This window comes from Melospiza georgiana, chromosome 2 (genome assembly GCF_028018845.1).
Source record: "Melospiza georgiana isolate bMelGeo1 chromosome 2, bMelGeo1.pri, whole genome shotgun sequence".
Classification (NCBI taxonomy): Eukaryota; Metazoa; Chordata; class Aves; order Passeriformes; family Passerellidae; genus Melospiza; species Melospiza georgiana.
Window position 1 is genome coordinate 18,189,418 of NC_080431.1, and position 14,438 is coordinate 18,203,855.

The 14,438-nt window shown below is 42.0% G+C and overlaps 1 protein-coding gene across 1 annotated transcript in view; it reads right to left on the minus strand.

Moving 5' to 3' along the window:
* The window catches only part of GRTP1 (growth hormone regulated TBC protein 1), a 34,470-nt gene extending 25,437 nt beyond the window's left edge, over positions 1-9,033 (minus strand). Inside the window, exons 1-3 of the mRNA XM_058045684.1 lie at positions 8,958-9,033; positions 7,318-7,469; positions 1,321-1,479 (exon numbers count right to left, since the gene is read on the minus strand). Coding sequence (XP_057901667.1) covers positions 1,321-1,479; positions 7,318-7,469; positions 8,958-8,995 — 349 coding nt within the window. The 5' untranslated portion in view covers positions 8,996-9,033. The remainder of the gene's footprint in view (positions 1-1,320; positions 1,480-7,317; positions 7,470-8,957) is intronic.
* Between the last annotated feature and the right edge of the window lie 5,405 nt (positions 9,034-14,438).

The following is a 14,438-nucleotide window of genomic DNA, read 5'->3' on the forward strand; positions in this document are numbered from 1 at the left end:
TCATCTTACTAGCTCCCTCTTTATTCACAGTAAGAGCTCTACTGTTTCTAGTTCTGAGCAGGATATAAGCCTGCAGATTTCTGGCTAGTCTCCATATTCATAGGAACATGAAATTTCATGCTCCAAAATACCTTACTAAGGCGTGTAGTCCCAAAAGCCCAAAGTACTGCTGTTGCGGGGAAAGGCAGAGAAGAAACTCTGCATAAACCAGAAGATTTTGGATGCTTATCCAACTTGAAAAAAAAATCCACAAGACCCAAACTTGAAGTACCTGGCTTTTTACAACAGGAAGAAGACAACCTGCCTTTCTAACCAAACCAAACAACCTCAGCATTGTTCTGGAGCAGAGCCCAACCTCTTGACTTTTTAATTGGACCATTCAGCCAATATCAGCTTGGCCACAAAGGCTCTGCTGTAGCAGGTTTCAGGACAAGTATCACTTACATCAAACTCCTACTTGTTTGTCCTCACCTACTGCCTTTTTCCTCCCAGTGGGCCAGCCTAAGGTCTGGGTGCCCTTATACCCTGCCATCAGTACTGGCCAATGATCAATGTTCACAGAAAGCATACATGAAAACAGATTAGTAGAGGAGGGGTGTTTCACCTTCTACATTTCTCCCAGGGATTTACATTTAGTGTTTAATATTTCATGCATCAAGTGGATTCCCCCACCTCTCAGTTTATCAAATTCCTTTTCAAACCAGTTCATACTTCTAACCTCCACAGCACAGTAACAAGCGCCACGACTCTTCTAAACCTGCAGCACAACAAATTTCATTCAGTGTCCTTGGTTCTTATTTTACAAAAACCAAATAACAACTGCTCCTTATTCACGCTCTTTGCACCATTTATAATTCATATAAATCTATCAGCAGCTTTGTCTTAGCTGTCTTCTTACTCAACCTGAAATCCTAGCATACTTCACCTGCCTCATATGGGCCTCTGTGCCACATCTTCAACCATCCCTGCTCCAGTGTCCTATGGGACAGAATTAAGGAGAAACAGACTCAAAGGCAGATGTCATGGCTCAAAGTTACAACTCTTCAATCACTTAGATGACACTGCAATGTTTTCTAGTTTATTTCTTCTCAAATAATTTCTAATCTTTCTTAAAAACATTCCTTAATGCTTTTAACCACATGGTGAACCTGGAAAGATCTGTTCTGTTAAAGAGCTTATGGCTAATCTAATTTAAGTGTTAATTCAGCACTTAAACCACTACTACAGAAACATTAAGTTTTCCATGACATAACTTGATCTCCAACACTTAAAGCCACAGGATGGATAAATACAGACAAACAGCATTATCAAGAGAATAACCTGTTTTGATTGCTTCAAGCAGCTTGGCATTCTTCTCTCCTTCAAGTAGTCTGTGGTAATACCCAGGGTTTTGTTCCATGTTGGTTTGGGCTCCACTCACAATCATCCAGACCAATGCACGGTGTTCATTGGGGATGCCTTTCCTGATATATCTCTTCACTGCAAGACAAGAAGTTTGGTTTTGTTTGTTCATGTTTAAAGAAATAAAAAAAAATCCAACTGTATAACTGTTTTTTAAATGAACAGCCTGAATTTAAGAAGTCAGAGGAAAACTATGACTGGATATTATTATATTTTCCCTCCTATGCTACCATTTTAGGATAAGCATTTACTTCTCAGCTGCATAGTATATTTTAGATTCAGTCCTAAGTTCTTGTCACTCAGACTCCCCCCTCAGATCTTCAGGCTCAGGTTTTCCTCCCTCCTCTCTTCCCTTGCGTGAATTCTGAATCTTTTCCTCTTCTTCTGCTTTTCTGGATGGAGATACAAACAGCAAAGCCTCCCCCTTGATCTTTGTCCTTTTTCATTCAGACAAGCACTGACTTGACTTTTCCTACATCACCAGTGGCCTCTGAAACCATGGCTCTGCCCATTTAGTTCCAGCATCAATGGCCATGTTACCATAACCCTATGGCTTCAGCTCAGCACTTGACCACTGAAGTACTGCAGAAACTGAGGATTATGAAATATGTGCCTCTGGTCTAAATGAGCCCTGGAAAAACTGGAGTGATGTGAGTGAGCAGCAGCTGACTTTTTCCTAGAATAACTGTGGAAGTCTTTTCAAATCTAAAGTAGCTCTTATCTCCTGCATCATTTTCATCATAAGGGTGTGCTTCAGGGTTTTTTTTAAAGCAGATGATTCAGTGTAAATAACTATGATGCAAAATTACAGGAAGAAGCATCAGGCTAATGGCAACGAAAACAGCCTCCTCCTGGGAATGGTATGAAAAATATTAATAAGGAGTCAATGCTGCTTATGGGTACATAATTCTAAATCAGCTTTACCTTTTCTGACCCAAAATGACAGCTGAATGTTTGAGATTCTTCTCCTTTTTTCGCAGAGAAGAAAATAACAAATGAAACAGACATTTTGTGCTAAATGAATCATGTTGTATCAATAAAAGCATCAACTTCTCCTCTCTAAATTTTATGGGACTCAAATCCAAGTGGGGATTTTTATTCCACCCACACATTACCACACACAATATCGCTACCTAGCCAGGTTTTATTGAATCACACAGTTCTGTAATAAATGCTGCCTAAATTAAAGGCCTTAAAAACAGCAGAGTGAAGCAAGGTTGTACAACTCAGCCAGACACCTTCCAAATACATTCCAGCTAATTACAGCTGCCTCTCCTTTAGGACCCAAAGCTGCTTCCCCCGTGTCACCAACATAAAGATGCACATATAATGAGCATTTCACCCACCTAAAATCTGGTGTTTTCTCTCAAAGAAACATATTGGTAATAAATGCCTTGTCTGCAAGGGTACAGTTTTTGTTTAGCTTTTCAATGAGGATTTATATTACGTGTTACACACTCTACAGTTCTAGCTGTAAAGTTACCTTAACTACAACCTTCTTTTAGACTGGAAATAATTCACTTGTTTCCATGGTGGTTTAATAATCCCCACTTCATCTCTTTTACAAGATTTTGAACTGTAATGCTCAAGGAATCCTAAAAATCAACATAGCAAATACAGGAATGACTATAAAGACCTAGTTCCATTTAGGTTAACAAGAGACATTCAGATGAGCCTAGAAGCAAACTTACTGCCTTAAATACTGGGCTATAGCATTTTAGCACATAATCCCAGTGGCATTTTTTGGGGGAAAAACTGTAAATTCTGGAAGCACAGCCAACATTGATATCCAACAATACACATGGACAAGCCCTTGACAGTGGCACAAGGGGAAAGCAGCCTGCAGCAGAGCACGCACTCATTATTCCTCAGTGTCATCATTCTCGTGGCAGTAGACAGCCAGGGGCTTGTACCACCCCAAGTGACTACTGACCCAGCTCCCTCACTCCCTGAGGAGTGCAGAGCCCTTTACAGTGGGCTTTTTTTCCCTTACACCATTATGATACTTGCTAGGATCTGCAAAGTGGCATTCAGAAGCAGCAGAAGAGTTCTGAAAAGGAGGACAGCTGCAGTTTAATAGATATCATTTATATGTGTAGATAGACATAGATATATCATATTCTATAAATAGAGTTGTGTTTATACAAACATATATAAGCTCTCTTCCACATTATCCTAGGGAACTAAGAAGCCCTTTCCCAGATGAAGCCAGACTGTACATGGATCTCCACCCATACATGCAATACCAGTTATAAACCAAGGGCTTGATCTCAGAAGCAGCACTGTTGAAAACCCCCAAGCCCTGCACACAGAATCACTCCCAGGACAAGCACAGTAGGTGGTCTAAATTCTAGACCATACACAGGTAAGAAATATCTTTAGGCAAAATTTTGGCCTCTGTTCATTAACAGAATATGAAACACCAATTTTTAGTGGGGGGAAACTCTCCCCCCTCTTCATAATTCAATTGCCTCTGACACTTACTGCCAGTTTCACAAGTTTAGAGTCACACTTTATGAATGTGGTTTCCTTTTTACAAGAAAAAAACAGCTACCTGATAGGGCAGCAGTCTAAAACTGCTAAGTACCTAAAGTAACTTTCAAGAGAAAAATATGCAGAAAATAACATTTCTCTAATACTATACACTACTTACAGTAACAAGATGTAAAAATAAGTAATTTCAACCTGTCTGTCCTTGTTTGATGGTAGAATATGAGAATTTTGGAGACTTCTGCTTCAAGGCAAATGTTGCATTGCCTTTTTTCCCTACTAACATTGTTTCACTCTACAGCATAGACCCAAATTTATGTAGAAAAAACCCTAAATATTTAAAACCAAAAATTATCTCATCTTAAAAATATTTTTGAGAAGCATCTGCACATCTACTTTTTCAGGTACTAACAATTATAGTTGAATGTTGAGGAACTTGTGCTTAGAAGAAGAATTCTGTGGAAAAACTGGAAACAGCATACAAGGGACTGAAAGCTTTATTTCATGAATACGTAACAAAAAAAAACCAAAGCACATAAGTGCTGTAATAAAGTTCCAGTCAAACTGACTTTCCTTCCACCAAACCCTGGAACAGAAATGCTCATGTTATAACCACTGTTTAATATATTTATTTTTCCCTTTCACTATATTTTATCAAAGATCAGAAAATATCTTCTGCTACTGGTCACTTTTGCCTAGTACACCCAACAGCCAAATTCCTTTGTGTAGCATGATTTTGGTCAGAATTAGGATAGTTTGAGCAATTATGTGACACAAGTTGTTTCCCACCTGTAAACAGAGCAGAAAACTGTATTTTGGTCCCATAGAGATAGAGTTGAATGAAACAAGGAAAAAATTTGGAGGATCTCAGTAGTGGCAGAGGGAGAGAGACAGAAAGAAGGGAACTGACAAACAATGAATATAAACTCTCATGTGCAGTGGAAACAAGGTGAAGATGGAGGGGGATGGCCACAACAAAATACCAGAAAAATAATAAAAAGGAAGAGACTGGAGAATGAGTGAAAAGAACTGCCACCCAAATTCCCATGATCAGCAGGCTGCAACACAGAACAACAGAATGCATTGCTTAATTACCATTGTTAAAATGTAGTCTAATTCTTTTTCTTTATAGTGGAACAGAATTATACACATACAAACCACTCTGGATATGAGGCAAACCCAGCAGCATGTGAACAGGCCACATTTCCAAACTGGAAAATTAACACAAATCATCACTTCTTCCTGTTGGCCTGGGCAGAAATTATGAGCTTCTCTGTGTGCAGACAAATGGGTGTGGAGCTACTGAGATACCACACATACACTGCCTCTCTCACACCTACCCACAGCAGGACACACAACACTGGTTTGGTTCACAGCTACTGTGTTTGGGGAGGGAAGTGGCAAATCAAATATTCTTCTCAGTTCTAGCTTATGGTAGAGCCAGCAGTTCTGAGCAAAGCTTCATAGCAATGAAGTCAGGTCCTGGAGGAGGGAAATTCAGTGAATTAACCAGCAGAGCATCTGCTCTTTGCCTGCAAGGAAATCACTGCATAATCATCTTGCAGGATAAAGCACACACCTGCTTACACAATTCCATGTGCGTGTCACAGAATTCAATCTTAGTACTGAAATGAGAAGGACAGTATTTAAAAATCAGTCATTGCACAGGTTAAGCTTTCCCTCTCCTCCTCTGAGGTACCCGATGAGGCTAATGCAGGCAGCTTTTTGTAACAACTCTGAATCTACACTCAGACATTTTCTCAGTATTACTTTTTCCTGCCACTCTCCCTGGAATTACATGTGTATGAGAGAATCCATAGCCTAGAAATCCAGGTATCTTTAGCACAAGTCAGCAGCATCAAAGGTGATGTACCAGCCCACAGGACTGGTGACAGTCCAGAGCCACTACCTGTGTCCCCTCAGTGCATTTACAGAATCCCAGTTTCCACAATGAGCAACCTATTGGAGACAATCAAAGCCACATTAAAGGCTGCTGCCATTATGTGCCCAGTGGGGCAACATGACCATTGGTTCTGAAGCCTGGTGGACAAGTTGAGAGATTTGGTCCAAGTTTTGGCATTCCCACTGTTAGGATCACCGTAACATACTGGTTCTAAAATGCTAGAACTGGGAACACTATGAGAAACTAAATGAACTCACAGAAATTGCTAAAAGCTGCCACTGTTACCACTCACACATTAAGAGAAGGGTATGAATCAAAACTGACAGTATTCTTCCCCAACTAGAAAACAAAATTCTGCAAAAGTTCAAAATCCTCATTAATTTAAAATGGCATTATGTTCTCTCTACATTCAAACTTGACACCCCAAACAAAAACATCTTTACATTTCTAAGAAAAAAATAATATAGTAGAAGTAGATACTTTCTGGTTAGCAGCATATGATCTAGCAGTTATAGCTCAAACCTACATTTTCTGGAATTTCTCACCCGTAAAACAGACATCTGTACACAAAATACACTGTTAGACTTAAAATGTCTCACTAGTTATCATCCCATTTCTGGTGCCAAGGAAAAAAAAAACCAAACCCAAACCATCAGAATCACCAGCCAAAGGTTGCACCTGCAGCACAGCTCTAAATTTTACTCAATTTTTCCTTAACAATCTTCAGAGAACTCTGCCCAACTCCAAAAGACACCCAAAGAGAAAGCAACCTGATAAGCACCATTTACAGCAAAAGGAAAATTTAGATGCTCCTATGAAAACATAACCCAGAAAGAGAGTGGGAGGAAACTCCATCCTTTAGTTTCACAGGATTCCCTAACACCTTCTGACTCTCTGCATTTATTTCTACCTGTATCTCTTGCAAGACAAAACATTAGTAGAGGTTTTCATGCTCTTTGAGGCAGACATTAACATTTCCATCAGCATTTCATCCAGTGCTGCATTAGCCCCTGCATTAAGCTTGCTGTCTTCACTTCTAAAGGCATCTATCATCAGTTCTTAGTACACAGCTTTTCAGCAGCATGGTACATGTCATTTTACAAAAGGAGGATAAGGAGATCTAGAAAATCTCAGCAGCCTAAAGAACTGTTAAAGAGGCAGCAACTGAGAGCCCCAACATCCTGATCCCTGGGGTTCAAGACAGCATCTTCTACAGGATCTTCATAATCCCATGTCTTTTTAAAGAGAGCACAGAGTACAATACAGCCAACAGCTGCAAAATGGCATCTTGGAGTGCCAGTGGCCACAATAGCTGAGTTACAGATGTAACAAGATATTCCTGTGCTGAAGAGGGATTACTCTTTTGGAAGGTTTAAATGTAATCCCTCTAACTTGCTTATGAATTATAACTGTTTATACTACTGGTTTTAATTTGAAGACAGAAATAGTATTCAACACTTAAAAATACAAACCTGTTGAATCCTAACATAATGCACTTTTATTTATAGAGACATGAAGCTCACCTTTTAAACTCTTCTGTATACTGTTATTCCCTTTTAGGAGCTTGGACCATTTTATTGCTCTTCTAGTGAGTACCACTAGATATCTGGAAAAGAATGCTTCATAGGATGCATAATCAAAGTCTTCTGGCCTCTCAAACCCATATGGATCAACCCTACAAAATAAAAAGAATTCCTATAAAAATGTTTCTACATACCTACAGCTGAAGAAAAAAAAAAAAGCAAGTATGCTTTAAATAACTTCCAGCTGCTATTTCTAAAAGCAGCTCAAGTCTCCCTCCTCCCAGCAAAAGCCTACTTAACACAAACTGTTACACTCCATTTAGCATATCAAAGCTGTTTAAATAAATTAACTTAAACATGCACCGTTCAGTCAGTTTCACAGATTCACTGTATTTTTAAGTAAGGAGTTTTTGGAGCAAAGGACCCATTATGTGTGAAACTGACACAAAATTATGGCCACGTAGAAGTCTGGGAGGTATTTTTCTCCACAACACAGGCAAACAGTTGAAAAGTATGAAGTATAGCACAACAGCTCCAATATGGCCTGAATTCCCTTTCCAGACAGCTCTGTGCAGAAAAATGACAACAGAAAGTACACATGTAACAAGTTACAAAGGTTATTTTTAAAAAGGTAACTTCTGAAATTGTCTTCATGAAAATATACAACATGGAAAAAGACAAATCCTTGTGTCGAGCTGTCTTCTTCATATGAGTACCAAAATGCTTATTCTTTTATCTTTTACAATTGTTCAAAGTTACAGCACATTATCTCAGGCAGCTCAATAATGACACAGTATCAGAACTGCACAGGTGATTCTGTTCTAATATATCAACTCACCTGGCTAAATTATATTTATGGCAACTTCCCAGGGTGCTTCATACCTGCAAATTATCACCTGAGTACAGGACATTAATGGGCTTTACAGAAGTTAAACAGGCAGAGGGATCTGTCCAGTCAGACAAGGTTTCAGGACAGACGTCAGGATTTAACTTCCCGAAACACTGCCTGTTTCATTCATGGCGAAGGAATCTGGCCATGGAGCAGCACTGGCACAGCCTTGGGAAAACTGGCCCACGGGAGCGTCACAGGTAGTAAAGCATGAATCAGATGAGGAACAATTAAATATTCAGAACCACAAATCGTTATTACATTGTTCGCTGTTTAGAAGAGCACCTTAGTATTCGTGTACTCCTCAAATCTGACACGAAGCCCACAGGTGTAAAAAGCACCGAGACCCCCGACACAGGTTTCTCTGAAGACACGGAACATGAAACCACACACACACACACACAAAACCCCCTCACACGTCCATCAACGCACATCTCTTATGTACGACTGCGACTGCCCAGGCAGCAAGTACAGATTAATTTCATGCTCCACTCCATTCCGAAGGTAGAAGGGGAAAACAAAGAGGGAGGACGCAGGGTTTTAGGGAAGCCGCCTTCCCCGGCTGCCCTCGGGCAGGGAAGGTTGCGGCGGCCGCTCGGTGCCCTCAGCCACCAGCCGCGCCCGGGCCGCTCCGTGGGGGCTTCCCGCGGCCGCAGCCCCCGGCAGGGCCGGCTCCGAGCGCCCGGGGAGGCGCAGCTCGCCCTCCGTGCGCGGCCGGCGCGGTCCGAGCTCAGCCTGCCGGCAGCCCTACCTGTACGCCCAGTCCCGCCCGTCCTCTCGCCTCGCCATCGGCCGCCCCGCTAGCGCCCGGCCGGGCGGGCGCTTCCCAGGCCGAGCAGCGCCGCGGCCGCGGCCCCGCGCCGAGCTCCGGCTCCTCAGTTCAACTCCCTGCCGCCCTGCGAGGGGCGGGGGCGGCCGCCGGGCCCGCCCCGTGCCCGTGCCCGGGCCGGCAGCGGGCAGGGAAAGCCGGGCAGGGGAGGGGAAGGCAGAGGAGGGCAGGGCAGGGCAGGGCAGCTCCGCGCCCTCGGGGCCGAGCCGCCTTCCTTGCCCGGCCAGCTCGACTGGGAGACGTGGGTCTGAGGGTGATCCCGGCTTATATTTGTGCACTTCACAGTTTGCTCATATCTTGGGGAAAAAAAAATAAATTCAAATGTTTCAGCACGAGGGAAATATCTCACTAGTACGAGGGGAGAGTGGTTTCAGGTACAGCTCTTCAAACCCAAGGAATTTCCCCATAACCAGGAAGAAAAGGTTGTTGTGTTATTATTTAAATTCACTTGGTTGGTTTGGGAATGTTTTTCCCCAAATCACCACAATCTTCTTTTTAATATTCCCAAATTATTCATTACAGTCATAATCACAGAATATTCTGAGGTGAAATGGACCCACAAGGATCATCAAACCCAAGTCCTGGCCCTGCAGAGGACACCCCAAGAGCCACACCATGAGCCTGAGAGCATTGTCCAAATGCATCTGGAGCTCTGTCAGGCTTGGTGCTGAGATCACTTCCCTAGGCAGCCTATTCCAGTGTCCAGCCATCCTCTGGGTGAAGAACCTTTTTCTAATACACTGAAATATTCCCAACTTCAGCTTCTGCTGATTAGTTTCCACCGTAAACTAACATTCATTTAGATATTATTTAAATAATAAATGGCAGATTGTTAAACATGTCGTGTAATAATACAGAAAATTCTATTTTAAAAAAAAATTGGCTTCCCTGTTTCCAGAATCCACCTCTAAAATTAGCACACTGTTCTTCATCTTTAGAGGTCTTGAACAAAGGCCGAAGCTCACAAGGACTCAGCCTTACTGACTGTCAGCAGTTTCATTCATAACACACCGCAAAACAGAAGGGAGAGAGCAAAATTATGTCCCTGCTTGTCCTTTTTTGAATAAAGTTCTGACTCTGCCCCCAGCAAAGTGCTTGGAAAATTACAGCTACTGCTGGGGAAACATTATCTTGTTCAGCCAGCAAGTAAGAGTTGCTGCAGACAACAGATGGGATTTCACAAGGGAGATCAACAGTTGCTCCAGCACTCTCTTCAGGAAAGCTACCTTCCCTCTGCGGGATCTCGGGCGATCACCCACACAGAAATGTAAAAGTAGTTCGGCTCCAATGGCAAGGGAAAGAAAATAAAGAGGTTTGTGCTTGGTTAAACTGACACTGCAGCGCTGTGAAAATTTGTGATTGTTCAGCAAAACGTAATTATTACCTTTTTTGTGCGGGAGGGCGGGAGGGAGTTCTGTGCTCCAGTGGGCATGGGGCTGCTCCTGCGGGAGGGGAGGGGAGGGGAGGGTGGTGCTGCTCCGGTTCCCGTGCGGCCCCACGGGCTGGCCGGGGCACCGGCAGAGCCGGAGCGGGATTGCAGCCCAGCCCCGAGAGCCGGCCGGGGCCGTGCCAAGCCGGGATTGACGCGCTGCCAGCGTTGCCTTGGCGGAGCGTAGGCAGGGCACGCTCAGCAAACAGCTCTGCCCTGCGACATGGCCACGCTCTCACAGAAAATCCTTGGCAGAGGTGTGAATAGGCGGGAACGTTGTCCCACGGAAGAAAAGGAAGCCTCAAAATATCCTCTACTCTTCTAAATCCTGAAGGCACAGACTTTTTTAGGTCATAGAGTTATACTTCATCTGTCAACATCAGGCTCTTTGGTGCCTTTAAAATGAGGCATCAAAAGTTCCCTGCAAACAGCAGATTGTTTCTGTGATTAATTAAGGTACATCTGCTGTGCAAAAAGGGTAGCCTTGTCTATAAGATAGTGTCCTTTTATTCAAGCCTCAAATGTTATGAACAGTTTCTCTTGTGCTAACACAAATACAACTGTGTGGCTGACTCAGATTTATGCCTCTTACACACAAAAACTCCCATTAACAATGCTTAGGTTATTAATTGATTAATAGAAATAATTCCTAAATTTCAGCACAAATTTTGGACCCCCATATTTTATATGAGCCAGCCCACTGTCAAGAGAGAATACCTTGGTTGTCCTTCCCAGGGTATCAATGCTGCTCTCTTCTGGGCAGATACCATGTTGCTTTTAAAGGCATTCAAAGAAACTAATGCATAAACCCTCGAATCTGAAAACTGCTTTGGTGGTGTGATCAGCAGAAAAAGATACTATTTGCTTTTGATCCTTTGTTTCTGAAGGAGCTGGTGACAGTGGCAGAGTTCAAAAGGGTAGACTTAGTTCACATTCAGAACACTGAAGCTCATAGCCTTCCTATCTGCCATCTGGTGCAAAAGGAAATACACTTCATATATATAAAGTTCTCCCCACCCCCTTTTTGCACCTGAACCTTATCCCTGAGGTTTTTATGTTACGATGAATGTTTTTGGTAGAAATTCTCATGGTTCTGCTCCCAGAGTAAAATAGTGACTCCCTTAAAATAGTGACTTCCCTTTAAGGGTAGGCATTTAGATGTGCTCCCTGCAAAGGCAGATGAAGACAGCAGATGAGTGTTTCACAGGCTGAGGCATTCAGGGCTTTGCTTGTCTCATACCCTGCATTTTAGTGAGCAAGGCTTCCCTTCTTGTGTTTGCAGAGCAGTTGCTAAATTGCAGGATGATTGTCAGCCTTATCAGGAATTATTCTGGAGTGGCTTTATGCTTCCTAACACTGTGATATATGTGCTACGTCACCTATGTTTGATGTATCAGCAGTGCTGAAATATGGTTCAGCTACTCATATACCACCCCACAGCCATTTGTTACTCTTAAGACCAGAAGTGGAGAAGAAGCACCAGGAGAAAATCCTCAATAATATTTGTGCTGGAAGTATTCTTTGACTGCCTGTGGGAATGATAAAGATTCTTTATCTATTCAAGAATGACAGAAATTTATTTATTATTTTGAATATCAGATATGTGTCTGGAGTTTTTTCCCCCGAGGTTCTTTTTTGCTGGCTTCAAGGAGGTCAAAGAAGAGAAATTGTTAGGGGAAAGAAAAGCACTACAGGACTGAGAAAGAATAAGTTGTGTGTGAATATAGGTGTACATGGATATAGTGTGCCTAATATTTTTAAAACAGCGTGGGTGAATCTGTTCATAAGAAATACCAGTAAGAAACACCATTTCCAGCAAAGGCAGCAGCTCTGCTTTTTCAGATCCAGACAGCAATTTAAACTTTTAAAAAAACCTTAACTGCTTACACGATGGTTTAATAGCCTCTTTTAAAAAATATGAAGGCATCGACATGGAAGAAGAGATTAAAAGATAATTCTCACTACAGACTGGGTGCTGTAGTATCCTAAGTAAGGGATGAAAGTCCCACAGCATACGTGGCTTCCCTAGCTCATGTGATTTTCCATACAGCCACTCATCTTTGTGTCTGTACTTGCTTAACCATGCCACACAAGTGTACCCTGCTTCCTTGCAGCTCTATTTTTTGGCTGGAGCTTTCTTCCCATGACCTGAAATAAATCTGCTCTCCATACTTGGGGAAAAACAGTTAAGGTTAAGTATATTTGGCAGTATAGAGTATCCAGTAAGAAGTAAACAGTGTGTGTGTGTGTGTGTGTGTGTGTGTGTGTGTGTTTATATATATATAATCATCACATCCAGACACCTTTAGTTCCTGTTACAACAAGCCACCTACCAAGTTTAGTCAATCCTCACCTACATATGGATTAAGGCTCTCAATCCATAATGAAATGTAATGAAATGCTGAACTTGTTCCATGTTTTTGTCCCAGCAAATTGCATCATGCTTACATAATTGTAGTCTGCAGGCCTGATTAAACCTGTTCACGTTGAATTGTTCCATCAGCATTCACTGAACTTTAGAACAGACTGCATAGCAAGGACAGAAATGTATTTTTAAAGCTAATTTCCACTATTCCCTAAAGGCTTCACAGCTTCATGTCTATGAAGGTTACTGGCTGTAAGGATGAGTTACATCCACGTGTAGTCTGGGAACCGCCAGTATTTTGATTATTCTTGGTATGACTGTGGCCCTGGGAGTCAAAGCATACTGATAACTGCATCTATAAAAAGGAGCTCTAAAGCTCGCTGCATAGCACTGCAGCTGCCTGGAGAATCAACATTACCCATGGAAACCTCTGCAGAAGGGTTTCTGCACCCAGCTGCCAACCTCCAGCTGCGTCACAAAAGAAGGCTCAAGGCTGTAAGTGACAATGCTGGAAACAGCAGGGGAAGAGAAATTATATGGTAGTGCCCTCAGTGTGAAAAACACAGCAAAATTATATGTCAGAAGTGATATGGGAAAGGCACTTGAACATTATTAGCAGGAAGCGTTCCTAAGGCAGGGACAAGGGTGTCCTTAGGAAAAAGGTCAGCAGCTATCACAGATCACTAACCCAGCAGTGGGGAACTGAGCAGAGCAGGAGGGAAATTAATGAATCTACCTTAGGTCAAGCTGCAACTCTGTAAAATGTTTTTGTTATTCAGCTGACAAAGTGAAGTATTTTTGAGATGGCTTTGTTCTGTTTATCTTGTTTTTCCTTATCTACTTGAGTGATCATGAGGGATGTGCTGAAAGCCCTCTAAACCATGCTGATGATGTTTGCCTTCCTGGCTGCATGAGTACAAGGCTTACAACTGGACTTTGACATTTCATAGGGAGAGATGGTAGGCAAGATTGGAGATTATTAACTTCCTACTTGTCCCATCCCCTTTTCTTTCTTATCCCCAATTGTGAAGGTACCCTGCCTAGCAAATCTGGTAGCACAAATGTCTGCTGATTAGGGATGGGGTTTAATTTGGATGTTCTCTGTCTGCTATGACTTCACATTTGTTCCTAGTTGAGAAAAGTTAAGGCAAACCTTGTCCTGGCCTTTGATGGCTTCTGCATTAGGATTGCTCTGCAAGGGCTCTCATTTCAGTTGTCTCAAGTAGTATCCCAACTGGTAAAAAACAGGAAGAGTTATCATTACAGGTCTTTAAATACAGTATTTGCATATAAATACATCGTCTTAGTTGTGGATAACATTAGCTATTTCACATAGTTCTCTCTATGCAGTAAGGAGTTTCTCTAGAAATCATGCATTAAATAAATTTTAAAAACCTCTTAAAGTAACAACATGATTTGGTGTAAAAAGAAGAAGGTATATCTACCCACTCAGGAACAGTCATCAATTTCACACATGGAATAAGGATGAGTTTTGTAGGAGCACAGATGTGAAGTTTCTGTAATTAAATACTATTTTATAATGCATACATACAGGAGTATTTAGTTTAAGTTAGATCAGCAAATTCCTTTTCTGTGAGTTCCAAGCTTT